Raw genomic sequence first — 23,669 nt, 5'->3', positions numbered from 1 at the left:
TGGTTTTGCGCATGGCATTATATGGCTTGAGGACTTGATCAGAGAGATCAACTTCTCCCATATACTGATTGTAGTCGACGATACAATCGGGCTTGAGGACCATTGCCGCGGTACCTCACACAGGGACAGGGGTGATGCCGTTACCATGAATTGTGGACAGTACTAGGACATCCCTCTTGTCCTTATATCTGACCAGCAATAGGTTTCCACTGGTAAGGGCACGGGTCTCACCCCTGGGGATAGGGGGGAAGTGAGGCTGTGTTGATTTTTCTGCACGGTCCCACAAGCGGACGTGGATGTGGCGGCGATGGACTGGAACAAGGGGATACTAGTATAAAAGTTATCCATGTACAGGTGGTAACCCTTATTTAGCAGTGGAGTGCTTCCGTGGGGTTTCGTCCCGTACTTCCGTTTCGCAAAAAGATAGAACATCTCCTATCTTTTTGCGATCCGCTGCGGCTGCCCCACGGACTGTGCTTGTGCACGACCACGGGGCACACACGCCCGTGTGAAAGAGGCCTAAGGGGGAGAGTTATGGTGCTAAGGAAAACTGAAATGAAAAAATAAAAGTATCAATCTGGCTTACTTGCTCATAGCAACTAATCTTCTATAGCACCAGTTTTGCTAAATGTCCCGTCAAACGAATGACTTAAGTCCACCACCTGGCCTTAGGACTAGACACCAAGCCAGAAGCCTGATTAGCCCACCATCCAGACTCACTAATAGGTTGACCATCTGGTCAGTATGGCAACCCCTGGAACCATCATACTCAGGGATGTGGCTGGGTAGGTTCCTGTCAGTGCTACTGAGTGAGAAGTATTCTTTCTCACTACTTTCAAATTGGTTTGGATTGGTACTGTAATAGAAGATTTACATACAGTATACTGTATAGACATAAATTTGTTCACGCATAACAAGTATATAGGTTATTGTAACTGTTCTCAGCAGTCATGCCCTTGAGCATATATAGATTTTTTTTTTACCACAGTACTACTTACCTTTAATTATTTGCAGTGTTCCTTCCTATCAATGTGTTTTCCTGTCTCCTGTCTGTTGCTATTCTATACACTTGACGTAATCAGGAAGGATTATCTGTCCTTCGGATTGAGAATGCCGACCTTCAACAATAAACTATTTTATAGGAGAGATTTTCCACTCTTATATAGGATCCTTAGAGTAACGGTTTTCACTTGTATTATTCTGTCCTATGGTCTCCATTAAGGCTTTTCTTTCTAAAATTCCCTCAGAAGATAAAGGGGAACTGCTAAAAAAAAGTCAATGTCCAGAGGCAACAAGCTTTTATTACGGACGCAACTGTATTTGTTTTGCGGTACCCAAAATATGGATACAGGCCATGCACGTTTCGCATTTTTCAGATCAGCACATTCTGCCCTTGTTAATTAAAGCCTATTCTTGACCACAAAAATCAGATCCGCCAAAAATGTGGATTGGATGCCGACGGAAAATACGGTTGTGTGAATACCCCCTGAATCTGTGAAAGGACCTCAGGATCTGGTCAACAGCTAATCCTATCACAACTACAAAACAGGTTAAGGCAGTTTCGTAGAACAAGATAACAATAGCAATTATGGAAATGTATAGCATGTTGGTCCTGTCGGATCGCTATTTGGGATCAGGAGGAAAATCTTCTGTTTTAGTGAATATAAATCCACGTCTTATGGGTTTTTAACCTTCCTCTGGATTCCTTCATCCATCTCATTTCTTATCCCTTGGTTGATCCTGATGGACATGGCCCCCGCACAGCAGAAACATTAGATGGAATGTTTTTTTTTTTTTTTCTCAGATTCCATATGGATTTTACAGAAGCTTATAGAGGTATAGTATTGGGCCACAGACTTTTATGGGTGACATATTAAGGCTTTATTACGGCTCTATAGAGCTGTGAACTTGGACGAATCTATAATACGATCACGCTCATGAAGCTTAAGCAGCCAAGGCATATATTTGTGGCAGAACAGATACATACTTCAACAGTTAAATAAATAGTTATTTTCAAATAATCATGATTTGATGGTTGATGTGTGGGTGCTTCCTGGTATTGAAATTCTACATTGAAAGCTGTAATCTGTGAGGGCCTCCTGGAATAGCAGTTAGGAACCATAATGCTTTGCCGTTTCTAATAAAAGATAATATTATTCATGTTCCATGACCTGTTCTGTCTCAATCATATTAAACTCATTTTTCTTTTTTTTTCATGATTTTCTAAATACTTTTTCCCATTCATTTAACATATTTGACAGCCAAGTAAAGCCAAAAGGAAAACTATCAAAAGTTCCCTTGTGTGTTGTTATGTGATTTGCATGGTTAAACATTTTTTACCAATATATAGCTAGTGCAGGGGAGTATAACCTTTTCTGATCGGGGGGCCACATTGTCACATTGTTCTATTTCAAAGGGCCATTAAAAAAATAAAAAAATAAAAAATGTATCTGTGCTCATGTTCCAGCACTATTTTACTGTAAAACTTGGCAGGATAAACTGCAGGGAGGATGAAGATAGATGATTACATGATTCTGGGAGGGGGGGGGTGGCTTGTCCTGATTGGCTCAAAGGCTGACAGCTTGTGAGCCAATCGGGGGTGGGATTTTGGCAGGTTCTTCAGTTTCTGGGCTTGATCCCAAGGCAGAGACAACATTCTGAGCTTAGCTTGCAATCTGAGAGAATGTGTCTTGGATGTGTCTGACAATTATAGACATAGCCAGCAATCTTAGACTGTTGTAGGGGCAGTATAGGGACCTATTTAGTTAGACAGATCACCAGGTCTTATCAGGGTAAGAATAGGGTGGTGTGTGTTCTATGTTTGTTTCATTCTGAGGGCAGGTACTTTCAGCAACTCGAAAGTTCATGTACGTATGAGCTACAAATTCTGCAATCACCACAATCCTGCACCAACTTAATTTCATTTTTTTTTCTTCTAAAAACCAGTTTCAATTTTGCTAGCGTTTATAACTAAGCACCTTAGCAAATTTCAGTGCTTCAATACCAGTGTGTTCATGGAAGAGGATATATAATTGTGCCCTTTTTAATTACAAAAAATAGCTGCAATTTTGCTACTAAGTGTAATTAACCCTTTCCCGACATGTGACGTAATAGTAGGTCACATGTCGAATGTTTAAAGATGGCGCCCGTTTCATACAGCAGGCCCCTGCAGCTAATGTCGGCAACCAGCGGTAATGCCGATCACAGACATTTAACCTCTCAAAAACTACCTGACCACGTCATCTAAGTGCACTAAAACATTTCCGGTGTTGCTCCGGCTACCCCGTGCAGCAATCGGAAGAGCCGGAGCTTGTGTGGGGTATCCCCTGTCATAGTCTATGACAGGAGTCTGCAGCACAGTGTTTCCTATGGAGCTCTTGCCTGTAATAGAGCTCCATAGGATACTAGTGAAATCATCATAGACTCTCATGTTGGTGCATTGGAGTCTATGTTAATAGCAATCTAATAATTGCTTGTTATAGTTCCCTATCGGAACTATAAAAAAGTGCAAAAAAAAAAGTTTTTAATAAAAAAATAATAAGAATATATATAAATAGGAATAGGAGCCATGAAAAAAATAGGATGTGCCTTATTTTGGATATCTTCATGGCCGTGGTAAAAACAAAAAAAAAAACAGCTTAAATTTAGTTATTGTCTGTAATTGGAAATTGGCAATACAAGTGCTGTGTGTTTGTAGAATGGCAAGGACATTTAATTGCGCCTCAGAAAAAGTGCTTGCAATTTTGCTACTAGTTATCTGTGTACCAAATCTGTAACTTTTCATTTGTAGACCAAATGTCTAAATATATAGCAAAGAACAGGGGTGGAGGTATAAAAAAGGAAGCACTCATCAATAATTGACAATGTAATATGTTTTCTTATACACAATCTCAAACCAGCAGACAATTAAAACATTTAAAAACAGATACAGTGTAAAACACACAGAGAGAATGGGATACCATAATAGGCAAAAAAACATTATAGACCAGCTCCCCTACAGCAATAAATGAATATGCCAAATGTCTGCAACTCAAAGCAATTATTTTATATTATAAAGTTATCCAAATACTATGAAATAAACCAAATAGTGCTATGTAAAGCACAAAATCAACCAATGTAATACAATAAATCATCAGTGAATGTCTATAAAAAATAAAAAAATTAACGGAAAGATAAAATACGCACATCAGTGTGCAGCTGCCAGGTTCAAACACCTCATGCGTATGGCTACTCAAGCTGGCTTTATCAGGGGTTTAGTTAAGCTATGAGTTGTTCCAAACTGTGCTACTACTGCTGCCATTCCCATTGCTGCCCTACACACCTTTCCTTTTCCACATCCGCACTGTACTGTTGCTGCTTCCAATTAAAGGGATATTTTTTTGCAGGCTTGTTCAGAACAAGCCTCTAATTATTTTAAACCCTAACATTTGTGTGTGAATAAACTGGGGCAGCCTTCTGGGACTATTAAGCCCTAATTTTGGACATTTGTTCAGAACAAGCAACTGCTTCTTCTGATACTACTGTGTGTGTGTATATACAAGGGCAAGCATCTGTTCCCATTTGGCGAATAGGACCCAAAATCACTCATCTCTAATTTGCACAGTTTTAAAGACAACAAAGATGGATTTTTGGAGCCGTTTTGAGGCTCAGTGGTTAGTGCAGGTGTTCTGCGTTCAAATGCAACAAAGGTCAATATGTTTTTTTGGTTTTGCATGGATTTCCTCACACAGGACATATTAAGATATGTTTATTGGTTTATTTATATAATGTGTATGTGTAAGATAAGGAAATTATATTTATGATGAATAATTTATTGGGTTTCTTTTTTCTATTACTATACTTTTGAATGTCTGTCAATGTACTGTGTATTTAGAGGTTAAAGGTGGATTTAGAGGCACCAATAATCGTCCACATTATTGCGAACAGTCGTTCTCGATCGTCTTGCCGCCTAAATGTGACACCCATCACTCGATGAACAAGCAAAACACTTGGTAATTGGGTGATCCTGTCGTTTATGCAGGCACCACTGATCATGGCTTCTGAGCAGCAGATCGTGTGGTTCAAACAGCGATCTGCTGCTCAGAAGCCATAATTCTGTATGAGGACAAGGGATCGTAATAGCGATTCCCTGTCCTCATACTGTGAAGGAGATCGCTGCATGTAAATACGCCATCTCCTTCACTGAACAAGCAGCTGGCTGTCAGGAAGGGACCCTTCCTTCCCCTCAATCGGCTGCTCAGTCAGCCCATCTAAATCCACCTTGAGACTTGGTTCCTAATTCAGACAGTGAAAGGACCAATGGTTTTACTGATGCTGCACCAGGTCATCGCCCACAATCATCCTACTTTCAAAATAGACTCATTTAGACCCATTTTGTCACATTTTTTGAGAATAAAAAAATTGCGTTTAGCTTCTTTAAAGAGGACCTAACACCTCTCCTGACATGTTTTTTTTTTTTTTCTAACTACTTGCTTTTTCCATGTAATAACAATTCTGGAGCATCGATTGTTGTGACTCTATGTTGTGCCCTTCCTTTGTTATTCCTGCTAGATGTTATGAATGAATTGATACTAGTAGTTTGCAGTGAAGGGTGTTACCAGTTGTGGGTGTGTCCCTGCACAGATTGAAACTGGCAACACTGCTTGAATGATGCCATTTTGTGCAGGAGCACAGAAACTACTGGTAGCACCCATCTGGATCTTCACTGCAAACTAGTGGCAATTCATTCATAACATCTAGCAGGAATAAAGGTATAAAAGAAGGGCACAACATAGGTGCTAGGTTACATGCCCTCTTTAACCTATAATCGATCTGTCATCAGTAAAATCTGTTTTATTGCCACTATTCATATAGTATATTTCCTACCAAACATAATTAAATGACTACTATTATTTGAATTCTTCCTGTATAACACAATATAGTTGTGCTATTTACTGAAGGTAGAAGTTGGAATATATCTATTTTCAATTTTAACTGACTCAGCAGGTTTTCAGATGTCTTTATAATGTTGCAGGTTTTTAGATCTTTTCAGTGCAGATTAACCTAAGGTGACAAATTTAATTCTCAAAATTTATCTTATTACTTTCAAACACCATTGTAGGTATAAGCTTCCAGGGAAAATGCAAATGCAACATCTAAGCATTTCTAGTTATCGCTTGGCTTTAATACATGAACTTGATCTTCTAAAGCACTTGATTTTTAGCCGAATATCCATCACCAATCCTTTCTTATAAAATTAACACTGACAAAAATAAAAATAAAGCATAGAGCACCAATATTATTGAGCTGAATAAGAAACATAAGGGTAAAGCAATAGTGCACTGCAGTCAATATAGCAGAAATATAATCAATAGAAGGTAGGTGAGTCATTGCAGCAATACACAAATGTATTATACATTAGCATGCATATATATATATGTGGTCTGGCACCGAACCACAATTGAGGGAGTTTCATGCATACCTGAATGATATAGATCCTGATCTCCAGTATACTATGTCATATTCCAAAACACAATTATCTTTTCTCGACACCAATGTCAAATTGGCAGATAGTATGATTGGCACAGGCTTGTATGTCAAGTCAACAGATAGGAATACTATTCTACGTTATGAAAGCAATCACCCACGTAGCCTGGTTAAACATCTCCCCCATTCGCAATTCCTCCGCACGAAACGTATTGTCTCAGATCACACTGAGCTGGTGACCACTCTTGATACGATGGTAGACAAATTTAGGGAACGGGGTTATCCTCGTAGACTGTTAGATGAACACAAAAACAAAACCCTACATATGAGTACTGAAACAACACTAACTACCTCCAACAAAATTCAAAGGATACCATTTATGTCCACATACTCTGGGTGTAGTATGGAGACTATCTTGAAGGATAACTGGGGCATCTTAAGCAAGTCTATTAAGGATGTACCAGAATTCAAACTTCCGCCCCTCCTTGCATACCATAAAAATAAAAATCTTAAAGATCATTTGGTCAGAGCGGATGCAGGGTCAAAGAAAACTAGCATACAGCGGACACTGACACAGCCGGGACTTGGATGTTATCCGTGCCTCGGTTGTGTTAACTGTCGATATATATGTAAAACTAGATCCTTCATACATCCGTCCACCAATAAAGAGTATCCTATAAAGTTTCATTTAAATTGTTCCTCGTCATATGTAGTTTATGTGTTGGCCTGCCCATGTAACCTACTATATGTTGGGGAAACTTCCACAGAACTGAAAGTAAGGCTAAATAATCATAGGAATTCAATAAGGAAGAGAAGTACTGATCTGCCGGTGTCCAGACATTTTGGATCCCTCGGGCATTCCAAACGGGATCTAAGATGCTGGATCATTGACCAGGTTAGGCTTCCTAGAAGAGGCGGTGATCACCTAACACTTTTGAAGAAAAGAGAGTTACGCTGGATATATGATCTGGACAGTCTGTACCCTAGGGGTCTTAATATTGAGTTCAGGTGAGAGCCTCTGGATTTGTGACTTGTTCTCAGTTCCACTGCATATTTGCGTTCTGTCTTCCCCATATTCGTATATTGGTGCTCGATAACTGTGAAAGATCTATTTGTAACTTTAAAAAGATTTATTTTGAAACTAAAATATCTATTTCTCTTTGCCTTTTAGGATTATTTTACTTACACTATAGTGGATGTGGATCCTTGAACTTAGACCTTTTGGAGGCTATGCGACCCGAGGTGGACATCAGCGTTCTTGTACTCACGCATCACTCCAGATGTACAACTGTATTTCAATTAGATACGGCTGTTGAAACAGTAAAGGGATTATCCCTTCAGGACTGCCATATTGCCGGCAGTGAGGCATGCGATTGCCGGTGGGGACCATTGTTATGTTCCCCCCTGGCACTCGCGGCTCCCTGGTCTGGTGTCCCGCCCATATAGTCGGGAATCCGGTCCAGGTGCTGGCTGTTGTAAGAGATCCCTACAGCGGTCGTATACACAATTATTCTGTTTAGACAACAGTTATGCATATAACATGCACGTAACTTTAGGGTATTTTCCCTTAAGCAAAATGGCGCCCTTATGTCAACCACACAGAGCGCATGCGCTTGACTCCTGCACTGTGACGCATCTCATGATGTTGGTGCAGTCATGCGCAATGAAGACTTGGAGACGCGCGATGAACGCCACGGTATATGCGGGCCCCATTGCCACTTGAGGTCTGATTTCTGAGATCCACATTCATTTCACTTATGTAACTGTGATCTTTAAACTTAAAGAAAACATTGTATACATTTTAATTCACGTTGAAGGGATGGCATCCCTAAGTTATTAATTGCTCTCTACTGGTCACTTTATGCACAGGCACTTTATTGTATTGATTTGTATCAGATGTTTGTAATTGTAATAGATTGTAACCACACCCACATGGGTTGGACACTTTTTGAAATGCCTTTATAATGCTTTCACTTTCACTGTTACCATGCTTGAGAAAGGCTCTTGTGAGCCGAAACGTCGCAAGACTTGCCATATCATGGGTGAATAAACTACTGCTGATTTTATCACTATTTTGGAGTGCTGTCCTACTTCCTCGTTTTCTATACCATTGGGGATTGCCGCTACCCTACACAGGACCGTGCACCCACGTTCTGGTTGGTGCTCCCACTGGACTTTTTCTTTTCTATATATATATATATATATATATATATATATACACTGTATCTATGCACTGTAAATATTCAAGCTGGCATGTTTAAAGAACCTAAACTAATTCAACAGATGTAATCCAAGAAATTCTCAGCAGGATTCAGGCTTTGGGGCTTTCAATGTTCACACTGTCTCAGTCTCCTTTCTTCAATTTGTTGTTCCTCCAGAAATAAATATGCTAGTGCATGCTTTAGGGTTCTTTCACTTTCCATGTGAGAGAGGGATTGTGTGTTCTAGACTTAGGAAGCACGCTGCATTATCATGATTGATAATGCTGTGTGCCTCTGTCTGACCTTTATGTAATAGAATCAGAGTGACAGCTTTATTTCAGTATGATTCTGTTACAGAAAGGTCTGGCAAAGGCACACAGAATTAGCAATCATGATAATGCCGCATGCTTCCTAAATCCAGAACGCACAATCCCACTCTGACATGAAGGGTGATTCCCGCAAGGGACACGTTAATGTGAAAGAGCCCTTACAGGACTCTATTTTAGGACTCTAAGCTCTTGTCTAAGAGTGGAAGTAGAAATATTCGAGGAAGTTTACATGATATTAACTGTAAAAAGTGAAAATCCACTACATCTAGAGGAAAGGTTTCTACGCAAACTTAAGGGGTAATTTACTATAAAAGCATTGAGGCTATAAAATTGTCCAGAGCTCAAAAGGGGTCCGGAAGCCTCTCTTTAGTGTATTTGGCATTTATTCTGATATTTGGAGCCAGGAAGGAAACTCTTCCTTAAAGTAAACCTGTCACCAGTTTTATGGTGCCCTAACTAAGGGCAACAAAAAATAAGTGACTGATTCTCTTAGCAAAATGCTGGGTCACTTTCTTTAATTGACCCAGTCAATCTGCCAACATCTTGTATTGAAAAGCTCAAGCTGATAATGATGAGTCATGAATATTTATGAGCTCCTGACTCTTCCCGCCTACCTGCTGCTGAGTGACAGTTTTTTTCCATATGAATCAGCAACAGGTGTGCAGGGGAGTGGCTATATCTCTGAATTAAATATACGCTGGACTCAATGACATCACGTTGGACTCAAATCAGCTCATTAGCATACGGCATGTGGCATCTTTGTGTGTATATTATGAGGTAGCCATCTGTCACACCAGTAAGTGAATATATCTAAGGTACTTTTTACTAGTTAATGATTGTATATAATTAGATTATAATCAAATATCCACATGACAGGTTCCCTTTAAGATGAGGAAAATTAGCTTTTTCTTCATTGGGATTTTTTGTCTTCTCCTGGATGTACATTGCAGAATAATAGGCTAAACTACAAACCGGATTCCAAAAAAGTTGGGACACTATACAAATCGTGAATAAATACTGAATGCAATGATGTGGAGGTGCCAACTTCTAATATTTTATTCAGAATAGAACATAAATCACAGAACAAAAGTTTAAACTGAGAAAATGTGCCATTTTAAGGGAAAAATATGTTGAATCAGAATTTCATGATGTCAACAAATCCCAAAAAAGTTGGAACAAGGCCATTTTCACCACTGTGTGGCATCTCCCCTTCTTCTTACAACACTCAACAGACGTCTGGGGACCGAGGAGACCAGTTTCTCAAGTTTAGAAATAGGAATGCTCTCCCATTCTTGTCTAATACAGGCCTCTAACTGTTCAATCGTCTTGGGCCTTCTTTGTTGCACCTTCCTCTTTATGGTGCGCCAAATGTTCTCTATAGGTGAAAGATCTGGACTGCAGACTGGCCATTTCAGTACCCGGATCCTTCTCCTACGCAGCCATGATGTTGTGATTGATGCAGAATGTGGTCTGGCATTATCTTGTTGAAAAATGCAGGGTCTTCCCTGAAAGAGATGACGTCTGGATGGGAGCATATGTTGTTCTAGAACCTGAATATATTTTTCTGCATTGATGGTGCCTTTCCAGACATGCAAGCTGCCCATGCCCCACGCACTCATGCAACCCCATACCACCAGAGATGCAGGCTTCTGAACTGAGCGTTGATAACAACTTGGGTTGTCCTTGTCCTCTTTGGTCCGGATGACATGGCGTCCCAGATTTCCAAAAATAACTTTGAATCGTGACTCGTCTGACCACAGAACAGTCTTCCATTTTGCCACACTCCATTTTAAATGATCCCTGGCCCAGTGAAAACGCCTGAGCTTGTGGATCTTTCTTAGAAATGTTTTTTTCTTTGCACTGTAGAGTTTCAGCTGGCAACGGCGGATGGCACGGTGGATTGTGTTCACTGACAATGGTTTCTGGAAGTATTCCTGAGCCCATTCTGTGATTTCCTTTACAGTAGCATTCCTGTTTGTGGCGCAGTGTCATTTAAGGGCCCGGAGATCACGGGCATCCAGTATGGTTTTACGGCCTTGACCCTTACGCACAGAGATTGTTCCAGATTCTCTGAATCTTCGGATGATGTTATGCACAGTTGATGATGATATATGCAAAGTCTTTGCAATTTTTCGCTGGGTAACACCTTTCTGATATTGCTGCACTATCTTTCTGCGCAACATTGTGGGAATTGGTGATCCTCTCCCCATCTTGGCTTCTGAGAGACACTGCCACTCTGAGAAGCTCTTTTTATACCCAATCATGTTGCCAATTGACCTAATTAGTGTTAATTGGTCTTCCAGCTCTTCGTTATGCTCAAATTTACCTTTTCCAGCCTCTTATTGCTTCTTGTCCCAACTTTTTGGGGAATTGTTGACACCGTGAAATTTTGAATCAACGTATTTTTCCTTTAAAATGATACATTTACTCAGATTAAACGTTTGATCTGTTATCTACGTTCTATTACAAATAAAATATTGACATTTGCCATCTCCACATCATTGCATTCAGTTTTTATTCACGATTTGTATAGTGTCCCAACTTTTTTGGAATCCGGTTTGTAGAAAGATGCATGTCTTTTTTCAGGCTTGAAAAATATGTTACTTTCAAACAATTTCTAGCAGTGGGACTTGTGGCATTGTCTTGTTGGAAGATCCGATCTGCCCCAGGCAAGGCAAACAGTATGTATGGGGGTGTATGTGATCTGCAAGGAAGGATTCTTACCCAAATCTATGTGGAAGGCACTTTCAACCGATGAGTGGTTCCAGAGAATGCCATGAAAATATTCCCAATACCATAACACTGCCACCACCAGCTTGTGTTCTTCCAGTAATGGTTGCAACTAGGCTTGAGCAAATTGAGCTTCAGATTATAGATTTGAAGTTGATTCATTAAAAAACGTTGTTAATGCTGTTTCTATACAGCATTAAAATGTATTGGCCCCATGTAGGCAAACTTTGTGTCGGCTGAAGTTGTTCAAGACTTGGATGAATTAGTACGGTATTCCTATCTGCGTATTTAAAAACATTTTGTAATACCAATACAAAGTGGGCTTTGGCATTAGCTGATACCTCCGTACCAAAGATCGCTTTGGATTCCTGTTTTAAAATGTTTTTAAATATACAGATACAGTAGGAATACCTTAGTAATTCACCGAAGTCTTGCACAACTTGGGGCGAGACTAAATTTGGCTACACAGAGCCAATACATTTTGATACTGCACAGAGAGGGCATTAACAACAAAGTCTTTTAACGAATTAACTTTGGATCTACGATCCGAAGCTCGATTCGCTCAAGCCTAGTTACAGGGTGTTTATTCTCTGATGTTTGTCACCTGACATGCCAATGTCCATGCATTACTTGAAAACATGACTCCCAATCAGCGGAGGTCCAATTCCAATGCTGCCACAAAAATGTAAGCCTTTTCTGCAGATGCAACTTCATTAGCAGAGGTAAAGTGACCATCTGTCTGCTTCAAAGCCAAAATACGCAGTAGGGTTCACTGAACTGTTTCAGACATGTCTGGTTTATTTTGGCGGTGAGCTGCTCCACTGTAGCGTATTGTAACGAATGTCCACATCTCACATTGGTCACACGCGGTGCCCCAGAGTTTCCACGTCACTTATTTGCAATAGTGCTGTTTGTCCACTCATGATACATTTTCTGCATGCAAGCATTTGACAAACTGCATTTTCAGAAATACTGCCACCATTGGCCCAAAAGGCAATTTTGTAAACTCTGATAAATTGTCCCTTTTATCCATGACAGCAACGAGGTATATATGTGCAGACAGCCTATCACACACCTTATAAACCCACCAAAACAGCTCACCAGACGTGACTTCCTTCATGAGCTAAATGCCTCTGACATCAAAAGTAGGAAGTTGTCATAATAATGTGACTCAACTGTGTATATTACTGTGATGCTGAGCTAATGAAATGTAATGGAAAACATTCACGTCTTTCTATTTTTCTATACATGCATCTACATGGCATGCAAATGAGAACTTAACAGGCCTATAAGACCCATCATGCTTTTTCAGGCGCTCCCCATAAGGAGATATAGTATTCCTCAAAGCCTGACCTAGGTCTCCCACCCAGTTAAGCCAATACTCTCTGCTTTGCACTAATGAGGGTCAATCCCTCCGAAACAGCTGTCTACAGATGAGATGCTGGCTTATTTATTATCCAAGTCATGTCTCAAGGCTTATTTTAAGAGCTGAATATTGACTTATAGGATAGCTGCCTTACATCTGGTGGCAATAAAGGCAGAGCTTGTTGAGAGCTCATTTGCTTGCCCTCTTCCCAGAATTCCAGAGGAGAGTTACCTGGCCTATAAGACTTCTCACGCTGTTTAAGGAGCTCTCCATAAGGAGATATTGTATTTTACATGGAATACAATATACCTTACAATGCTATATGAATTAAAATTCATAATTTCACTATCACAGGCATAAAACTGAATATCACAGCACTGGAAGTGAATTAACCCACAGAAAACCAAATGTAAGGGTTTTTCTGAGCTACAGATATTGAGGACCTATCCTCAGGGTAGGTCACTGATAAACCCAGAAACCCCAAAAATCTAAACCCCAGAACCCCACTGATCATGTCAGGCAGCCATCAGCTCTGGAATCTACACAGTGGATGAATACAGAAGAATACAATTCCATACAAAGTGTAGCGGCCATGCCAGGGTATTTCAGCTTCGCTCCCATTCATAAGAATGGGAGCCAAGCTGTAATATATTGGTGCAGAAAATTACACAGTGTATATAACTGTGTGCTTCTGGCTCTATCCATTGCGTAGTTTCCAGCCCCAATGGTTGCTTGAAAAAGCTGATTGGTGGTGACTCTGGGTCTCAGACCCCCACTGATCTGTTATTTATGAGCTATCCAAAGGATAGGTTTTCAATATCTGTAGCCCAGACAATCCCTTCAACTTATGTTCTTCAAGAGCAGTGGAAAACCCAAGCAACATCAGAAGCAGTTGAAGCATTGTTTGGATTCTACCTTTATGGCAAAAATGTTGCAAGGTAATAGTTTGTTATATGCTTAGTATGGTACTGTTATAACTTTCCTCATGCTAAAGCCTGAAATGCTCAGACACAAAGTGGGACAAAGCCTTGGTGAAAGCTCTTTGTTGGAGTAGAAAGATTGTGTGATCATCATATGACAGCTTGGTGTCAAATGTTAACTCATTTGTTCACTGGGCATCAGGAACTGGGAATGCAAATATATGTTATGTTGAAGGCTGTCTAAAGATATTCCACCTCTCTGCTATGCACTAAGATATCCCAAAGATCGGAATAGAATTATCAGGACCTCTATATACAATGGATATTAGACAGATGATTACACATAAGGTGAATAGTGTACACATTAACAGAGAACAGAAGAGCTGCATATATAAACTGCGCAGCTAAGGGCCTAATGTAGTCTGGAATCTATCTGAAGTTCCATGATCTAGCTCCATCAAATACTCCAAACACATCTTATTGCTTAATCACAGAACCACGTGCCATAGCGCTTCATAAACTTATTTAGAAGCCTGCTGTATGTTTTACTTTTAAATGGCATTTTACATTCCAGGTGTCTCTCACAAAGGTTCAGAATCAGACAATTTTTTCTACTGAACTGATAAAGTAATGGGCCAACAAATGCTTCCTCTGGGATGCTCCCTCAAAGCATTGCTATTGTAAACTGTTTTATGACAAAACTTCAAACAAAGGTTCAGTTGCTATATCTGTAGAGTAAAAGCTTAGATCATTCAGCAAATATTGATAACATTTAGCCAAACAAAACTGTGTTTTAGCAACTACTCTTTTATCTTACATTGCACCGTAGCAAATCAAACGTACAAAATATAATGCTCCTTCCCATAAAACATGAGTAATTATCATATACAGAAACAAACTATTCAAGAAGAGCTTTCCCCATTTTAGTTAAAGTGCATGTCAGGGGGAGGGTAATCTTATGAAAAAGGGTCAAAGTGGGGTTAAAAAAATAAATAAATACCTGCTCCGATCCTGCATCGTTCCTCTTCTGCCACTTACTAGGTCCATGACACAGAAATGCCTGGAGATGTCTGCTCAGCCAATTACTGGTTGAGGTGGGTCAAAGTTGGGGCCAGTGATTGACTGAGAAAGTATCTCCATGCATTTCCTATGTCAAGATGGAACCAGGAAGTAAAGACTAGCGGGGATCCGGTGAGTGTCAACTTTGAGCCTTTTCTGAAGATTCCTCCCCTTGACAATCCCTTTAAAGTGTAAATGCCGTTTCATTTTTTATACCCTAATGGTATAGTACACCCTGCTGTACAGGGAGTGCAGAATTATTAGGCAAGTTGTATTTTTGAGGATTAATTTTATTATTGAACAACAACCATGTTCTCAATGAACCCAAAAAACTCATTAATATCAAAGCTGAATATTTTTGGAAGTAGTTTTTAGTTTGTTTTTAGTTTTAGCTATTTTAGGGGGATATCTGTGTATGCAGGTGACTATTACAGTGCATAATTATTAGGCAACTTAACAAAAAACAAATATATACCCATTTCAATTATTTATTTTTACCAGTGAAACCAATATAACATCTCAACATTCACAAATATACATTTCTGACATTCAAAAACAAAACAAAAACAAATCAGTGACCAATATAGCCACCTTTCTTTGCAAGGACACTCAAAAGCCTGCCATCCATGGATTCTGTCAGTGTTTTGATCTGTTCACCATCAACATTGCGTGCAGCAGCAACCACAGCCTCCCAGACACTGTTCAGAGAGGTGTACCGTTTTCCCTCCTTGTAAATCTCACATTTGATGATGGACCACAGGTTCTCAATGGGGTTCAGATCAGGTGAACAAGGAGGCCATGTCATTAGTTTTTCTTCTTTTATACCCTTTCTTGCCAGCCACGCTGTGGAGTACTTGGACTTGGTGATGGAGCATTGTCCTGCATGAAAATCATGTTTTTCTTGAAGGATGCAGACTTCTTCCTGTACCACTGCTTGAAGTAGGACTGGGAGTTGAGCTTGACTCCATCCTCAACCCGAAAAGGCCCCACAAGCTCATCTTTGATGATACCAGCCCAAACCAGTACTCCACCTCCACCTTGCTGGCGTCTGAGTCGGACTGGAGCTCTCTGCCCTTTACCAATCCAGCCACGGGCCCATCCATCTGGCCCATCAAGACTCACTCTCATTTTATCAGTCCATAAAACCTTAGAAAAATCAGTCTTGAGATATTTCTTGGCCCAGTCTTGACGTATCAGCTTGTGTGTCTTGTTCAGTGGTGGTCGTCTTTCAGCCTTTCTTACCTTGGCCATGTCTCTGAGTATTGCACACCTTGTGCTTTTGGGCACTCCAGTGACGTTGCAGCTCTGAAATATGGCCAAACTGGTGGCAAGTGGCATCTTGGCAGCTGCACGCTTGACTTTTCTCAGTTCATGGGCAGTTATTTTGCGCCTTGGTTTTTCCACACGCTTCTTGCGACCCTGTTGACTATTTTGAATGAAACGCTTGATTGTTCGATGATCACGCTTCAGAAGCTTTGCAATTTTAAGAGTGCTGCATCCCTCTGCAAGATATCTCACTATTTTTGACTTTTCTGAGCCTGTCAAGTCCTTCTTTTGACCCATTTTGCCAAAGGAAAGGAAGTTGCCTAATAATTATGCACACCTGATATAGGGTGCTGATGTCATTAGACCACACCCCTTCTCATTACAGAGATGCACATCACCTAATATGCTTAATTGGTAGTAGGCTTTCGAGCCTATACAGCTTGGAGTAAGACAACATGCATAAAGAGGATGATGTGGTCAAAATACTCATTTGCCTAATAATTCTGCACTCCCTGTATAAATGCTTTTGTGCTTTATAATTTAATCTTTTTCAGTTTCATCTCATAATAACACCCAGAAATGTGTGTCACTTTCACATTGAGCAGGCATCTTCTCACAGCGTTGTCATGTGCAGCAGTCTCCTCTCCGATATAAACAAGAGTCGGGCAGAGCACTGGGAGGAGGAGCACAGCCCTGAGTGCCTGGGCTCGGGCAGAAAGTGGAGGGGGGCGGCTGCTTTATATGCTGCTTTCTCCTCAATGGTAGCAGCTAGAAACATTCAACAGTTTTAAAGCTGACAGTCCAGGCTTTCATACAAGACCTGAATGACAGCTAAAGGCCAAGCAACAGAGGAGAAATCACTGTTAGAAATCGAGTCGGGAACAATCGCGGGTAAAACGTGCTTTTACTTTCCCTTTCAGCTGCATTCACAGCATCCCAATTTCTATCAGTGATCTCTTCCCCTGTACTGAACATATTGCTGTAATTCTGGTATTGTCTGAAAGCTTGGAATGTCAGCTTTTAAATCAAACCAAACCAAGCTAAAGCAGCCCCCCTCTACCTGTCAGTGTGGAGGAGAATGAGGGAGCAGCTGCAGAGCTGACAGGAGGAGAGAAAGATGTGAAATCATCATCAGTGTAGTGACCCACATAATAAAATGACATTATTTTTACCACACAGTAAACACCGTAAAAAAAATTCCACTAAATAAATGTAAAAAAAAACTTTTTTTTTTAAATCTTTCCCCCTAAAAATAAAATAATAAAGGTATTTAATACACAATATGTACCCCAAAATGGTTCCTAAAAAAAAACATTTTAATGTGACTATTAAGAGGCTAAAACAAATGCTTACTGATTTCATGTAATTGCAGGGCTTGTCTCTGGTTAGCTGTATGTGAGAGGATACACACTGCTCTGGGGCTGTGGGGAAAGTTATCTGGATTCTGATTGGTCCTGCTAGTTCATGTGAGGAGAGCAAGGCGTTATGGGAAGTGAGGGAAATACAGGATGTCCTCAAGGACAGGGCAAAGATCACCCCAGGAAGTGCAACAGAGGCCATCTTAGGAAGATGCTGAAATAGAGGCACAGAGAAATATGGTTGCTAAGGGCTGAATACAGACATCAGAAAGGTAAAATTACCAGAAAATAAAGCTTTGTGAATATCTTCCCTTCAGCATCACATATGTTAGGAATTCAATTTTTGGTAGTGAAATGGCAGCTGCACTTTAAAGAACAATTTAGTTATTGTTCAATGAAGGTCTTTTGCTTTGCAAATAATGCTCAGTTTGTTTTGAACTTAAGGATATACGTTCATCTGATCTTTTGTTCAAGAAACAATATTTTTTAACAGTGATTGAGCTACAATACCACACGCTGCTCATAGAAAAAGAGATGCTGAGGGATGCTTCAGTCAGAAAAGGAGTGAGAATGGATGTGAAAAGAGAATTGATGAAAATGTAATACACTACAACATTTGAAGAAACAAGAAGAGGAAAGTGTCCTTTCTTCAATACAGTATTTAGTTCCATACTATATGTGTGTGTATGTGTATATACAGTATATATATATATGTATATATATATATGTATATATATATATATATAAAATCATTATAGTAGTGCTTTGCATTAAATTAGTTTAGAAGTCACGTGAATGGCATTATGTTCCAGGTACACCATAACAGCTTAGGGTTCTGTGACTTGGAGAAGCCCCATCACCTTTCCTGCTAAGGAAGTGTCAGTACACGAGAGTCACTCTTCATTAATAGGGATCAGCAAAACCCGAACTGCAAAGTTTTTTCACTGAAGTCCGGGTTCGGTGTTCGGGTGATTTAATTATTTTCCTTTATAACATGGTTATATCAGAAAATAATAGCATTCTTAAGACCGAATGTAAAGGAATATGGCCATTTACAGGTTAATAAAAAAACAACTCACCTCATCCACTTGATCGTGCTGCAGAAGTCTCTTCTATCGTCATTCAGCAGGACTTGCCAAAAGACCTGCGATGTGTGTGATGACGTCACCACGATCACCAAGTGGGAGAGCGTGGTGACGTCATTGCGCACATCTCAGGTCATTTTGCAGGTCCTGCTAAATGAAGATAGAAGAGACTGCTGCAGCGCGATCAAGTGGATGAGGTGAGGTTTTGTTTTTAACCCCTAAATGGCCATAGTCTTTTGCATTCTGTCTTAAGAATGGTATTATTTTACGATATAATCATGTTATAACGGAAAATAATAAAATGAAGTCCGGGTCCCCATCGACTTCAATGGGGATCCGGGTTGAGTTCAGGGCCCAAACCCGAACTTTGACCTGAAGTTTGGCTGAACTCGGCGAACCCAAACTTCCACTGGTTTGCTCATCCCTAATTATTCAATAGGTGTTCAAATGGGTTTTGCCATCACATACAATGGGGGCATATCACTAGGATATGCCCCCATTGTCTGATAAGTGCGGTTCCCACCTCTGGGACCCGCACCTACAATGATAACGTAGCCGGGAACTTAATAGAGGGCGCACTGCACATGCGCAGCCACCCTCCATTAATTTCAATTGGACAGCCAAAAATAGCCAAACTCTGGCTTGGCTACTTCCGTCTGCCCCATAGAAATGAATGGGAGCCGCGCGTGCGTGGTGAGCTCCCATTCACTTGTATGGGAGCAGTGGGGAGCAGCGCTTGGTGGTGGACAGACCCCGGGAAACCTGGAATCCTCCAGGCACAGCTCTCCCCACTCCGTTCTCCTTGTTAGCGATATGCCCCCATTGTATGTGATGGAAATACTCCAAGTATGTCAACAGCAAACTCATAGTAAGGGCTCATGCACACGAACGTATGTATTATGCAGTCCACAAAATACGGATCCACAAAAATGACGGATGACGTCTGTGTGACATACGTATTGCATCCTTTTGCAACAAAGCCTATCCTTGTCTGCAAAACGGACAAGAAAAGGACATGTTCTATCTTTTTTGTGGAACGGCCATGCAGACATATGGAAACGGAATGCACACTGAGTCATTTCCATGTTTTGCGGACCCACTGAAGTGAATGGTTCCGCACAGGGGCTGCAAAAAAAACTAAAATGGAAAGGACACAGAAAATAATATGTTTATGTGAGTGAGCCCTTAGATGAAATGCCATATAGGTCCTGCTAGGAGCGGAATGTAATGATCCCTTTACTTAGTGATCCTTTGCTTCATTCTGCAGAAAAAAGTATTTTTAATACATCTACAAATGAGCTGTTATATTCAGTGAGGGTGGGCCCAAGCCACTTTGTGCACCCTTGCTTCGCCTGCTTCCTCTGCGAGCTACTCCCTTTATAGATTGACAAGGCTAGCAGACTACATGTCTATGGGATTAGAGGAATCTGCCAAGCAATTTGTCACTTTGCTAAACAAGGACCAAGCCCACCTGTATTTGGGATCAGCAGTCAGGTCTCCACTTATTCGACTTATGGCATATCGAATAAGTCCTTTTGAAATTAACTGCTGAGCGCAACAGTGTGGGGAATGTAACAAGCGCTTATGGGCCACGGTAGTGAAACTTTTTGCCAAAATGTGTTTTTAAGTTGAAATGAATTTTTCTTGGTGCTGTTGTCCCAATAAAGCTGGGACACTGTCAACTGCAGAACTCCCAACACTGTTTTACAACGCCTTTACATCAGGTAATATTTTCTTTCCCCATGCTTATTCAGCCTAAATGTGAACATAAAATCCTAACATGAATCACCTGCCCCTAATTGCTATAACTGTGGAAGTGACATGACTTCTTAACAGTAGTAGCTACAGGACCCATAACAGTGATAATGAAAATTCCAATAGGGGATGCTTTTTCTGCAAGGAACAATTTAACGATGTAACCGCTGTGTAAGGGACAGTGGCAGAAAAAGAGCAGTCAAGGTAGTTGTACTCAAATATTATAATGGTATAACTACTGCACCAAACTTTGTAATATGGTACAGTCTATGGAAGATGTTAATAAGTTACAAGCTGACTTGGACAAACTTACTGTTTAGGCCTCCACTTGGCAAATGAGGTTCAATATAAATAAATGTAAAGTTATGCACTTAGGGGCTAATAATCTGTATGCAGCATATGTCCTAGGGGGAGTTAAACTGGGAGAGTCACTTGTTGAGAAGGATCTGGGTGTATGAGTAGATCAAAGACTAAATAACAGCATGCAATGCCAGTTAGCTGCCTCTAAGGCCAACTGAATTGTGTCTTGTATTAAAAGAGGTATGGACTCACAGGACAGGGATGTAATGTTGCCACTATACAAAGTGTTGGTGCGGCCTCACCTGGAATATGCTGTTCAGTTCTGGGCACCAGTCCATAAAATGGATGCCCTGGAGTTAGAAAAAGTACAGAGGAGAGCGACTAAACTCATAAAGGGCCCAGAAGACCTTAGTTATGAGCAAAGATTAAATGAACTGAATTTGTTACATGATTAACCTATACAAAATATCAAGGGACCATACAAAAAGTATCAAGGAAAGCTATTCTGTGTTAAACCCCCTCATAAAACAAGGGGCCACTCTCTATGCCTGGAGAAAAAAAGATTCAGTCATAAGAGGTGACAAGCATTCTTTACAGTAAGGGCTGTGAATCTCTGGAATAGCCTGCCGCAGGAGCTGGTCACAGCAAATACAGTAGATGGCTTCAGAAAAGGTTTAGATGGCTTTTTAATTCAAAATAACATTAAGGCTTATGACAATGTATGACAAAGAAATCTTGTTGTACGCACCCTTTCCCTTTGGCCCAACACCTTATTGAAAGGAAGATGGTCATTGATCCAGGGATTTGTTCCGTTGATCAATATAGCAGGATTACAGGTTTGGAGTTGATGGACTTTTGTCTTCTTCCAACCTTAACAACTATGTAACTATGCAACTTCCCTTAACCAGCTCTTTTTTGAAGACTCAATTCTCATGTCAGAATTCTCTAGTATCACTCAACCATGCTATATGCTCTTTGCACTTCCACACTCCGAAGCAACATTTCAACACAGTACAAAGTGCTAGCACCACCATGTAACTATACATAATAATAGGGATGAGCGAACTCGAACTGTATAGTTCGGGTTCGTACCGAATTTTGGGGTGTCCGTGACACGGACCCGAACCCGGACATTTTCGTAAAAGTCCGGGTTCGGGTTCGGTGTTCGTCGCTTTCTTCGCGCTTTTGTGACGCTTTCTTGGCGCTTTTTGAAAGGCTGCAAAGCAGCCAATCAACAAGCGTCATACTACTTGCCCCAAGAGGCCATCACAGCCATGCCTACTATTGGCATGGCTGTGATTGGCCAGAGCACCATGTGACCCAGCCTCTATTTAAGCTGGAGTCACATAGCGCCGCCCGTCACTCTGCTCTGATTAGCGTAGGGAGAGGTTGCGGCTGCGACAGTAGGGCGAGATTAGGCAGATTAACTCCTCCAAAGGACTTGATTAACTGATCGATCTGCAGCTGTGGATCATTGAGCTGCTGATCCTCAATTGCTCACTGTTTTTAGGCTGCACAGACCGTTTGTCAGTCACATTTTTCTGGGGTGATCGGCGGCCATTTTGTGTCTTGTGGTGCGCCAGCACAAGCTGCGACCAAGTGCATTTAACCCTCAATGGTGTGGTTGTTTTTTGGCTAAAGCCTACATCAGGGTGAAGCTGTCACACCAAGTGCATTTAACCAGCAATAGTCTGTTCATTTTTTGGCCATATACAAAATCAGGGGCAAGCTGCGCCTGTCACCAAGTGCATTTAACCCTCAATGGTGTGGTTGTTTTTTGGCTAAAGCCTACATCAGGGTGAAGCTGTCACACCAAGTGCATTTAACCAGCAATAGTCTGTTCATTTTTTGGCCATATACTAAATCAGGGGCAAGCTGCGCCTGTCACCAAGTGCATTTAACCCTCAATGGTGTGGTTGTTTTTTGGCTAAAGCCTACATCAGGGTGAAGCTGTCACACCAAGTGCATTTAACCAGCAATAGTCTGTTTATTTTTTGGCCATATCCCAGTCTAATTCTGTCACTAAATCCATACCGGTCACCCAGCGCCTAAATACTAGGCCTCAAATTTATATCCCGCTAAATCTGTCCTTAGTGCTGTAGCTGGGCGAGTTATTTAGTGTCCGTTCAAGCACATTTCTTGTTCTGGGTTGAAATACAATTCCCAATTTAGCAATTTCATAATTTAGTGGTTTCTGCTATATCAGAGCTATTTGAAATCTATCCCTAAAAGGGTATATAATATTCAAGGTGCACATTGGGTCATTCAGAATAACTTCACACACACCCGCTACTGTGTATTTCCAAGTCTAATTCTGGCACTAAACCCATACCTGTCACCCAGCGCCTAAATACTAGGCCTCAAATTTATATCCAGCTAAATCTGTCCCTAGTGCTGTAGCTGGGCGAGTTATTTAGTGTCCGTTCAAGCACATTTCTTGTTCTGGGTTGAAATACAATTCCCAATTTAGCAATTTCATAATTTAGTGGTTTCTGCTATATCAGAGCTATTTGAAATCTATCCCTAAAAGGGTATATAATATTCAAGGTGCACATTGGGTCATTCAGAATAACTTCACACACACCCGCTACTGTGTATTTCCAAGTCTAATTCTGGCACTAAACCCATACCTGTCACCCAGCGCCTAAATACTAGGCCTCAAATTTATATCCCGCTAAATCTGTCCTTAGTGCTGTAGCTGGGCGAGTTATTTAGTGTCCGTTCAAGCACATTTCTTGTTCTGGGTTGAAATACAATTCCCAATTTAGCAATTTCATAATTTAGTGGTTTCTGCTATATCAGAGCTATTTGAAATCTATCCCTAAAAGGGTATAT

At 40.7% G+C, this 23,669-nt stretch overlaps 1 protein-coding gene across 4 annotated transcripts in view; it reads right to left on the bottom strand.

Annotated features, from left to right (window-relative positions):
- KCNQ5 (potassium voltage-gated channel subfamily Q member 5) overlaps positions 1–23,669 on the bottom strand; it is a 661,517-nt gene that overhangs the window by 448,930 nt on the left and 188,918 nt on the right. The window contains exon 1 of one of the 4 annotated variants that reach the window (XM_044291368.1): positions 21,583–21,698. The exons of the other annotated variants lie outside the window; for them this stretch is intronic. Coding sequence (XP_044147303.1) covers positions 21,583–21,626 — 44 coding nt within the window. The 5' untranslated portion in view covers positions 21,627–21,698. Of the gene's footprint in view, positions 1–21,582; positions 21,699–23,669 lie in introns of those variants that run through there. 4 annotated transcript variants of the gene reach the window in all.

Source organism: Bufo gargarizans, chromosome 4 (genome assembly GCF_014858855.1).
Source record: "Bufo gargarizans isolate SCDJY-AF-19 chromosome 4, ASM1485885v1, whole genome shotgun sequence".
Taxonomy (NCBI): domain Eukaryota; kingdom Metazoa; phylum Chordata; class Amphibia; order Anura; family Bufonidae; genus Bufo; species Bufo gargarizans.
Note: the sequence above shows the minus strand (reverse complement) of the source record. Positions and strands in the feature narration are given on the sequence as shown.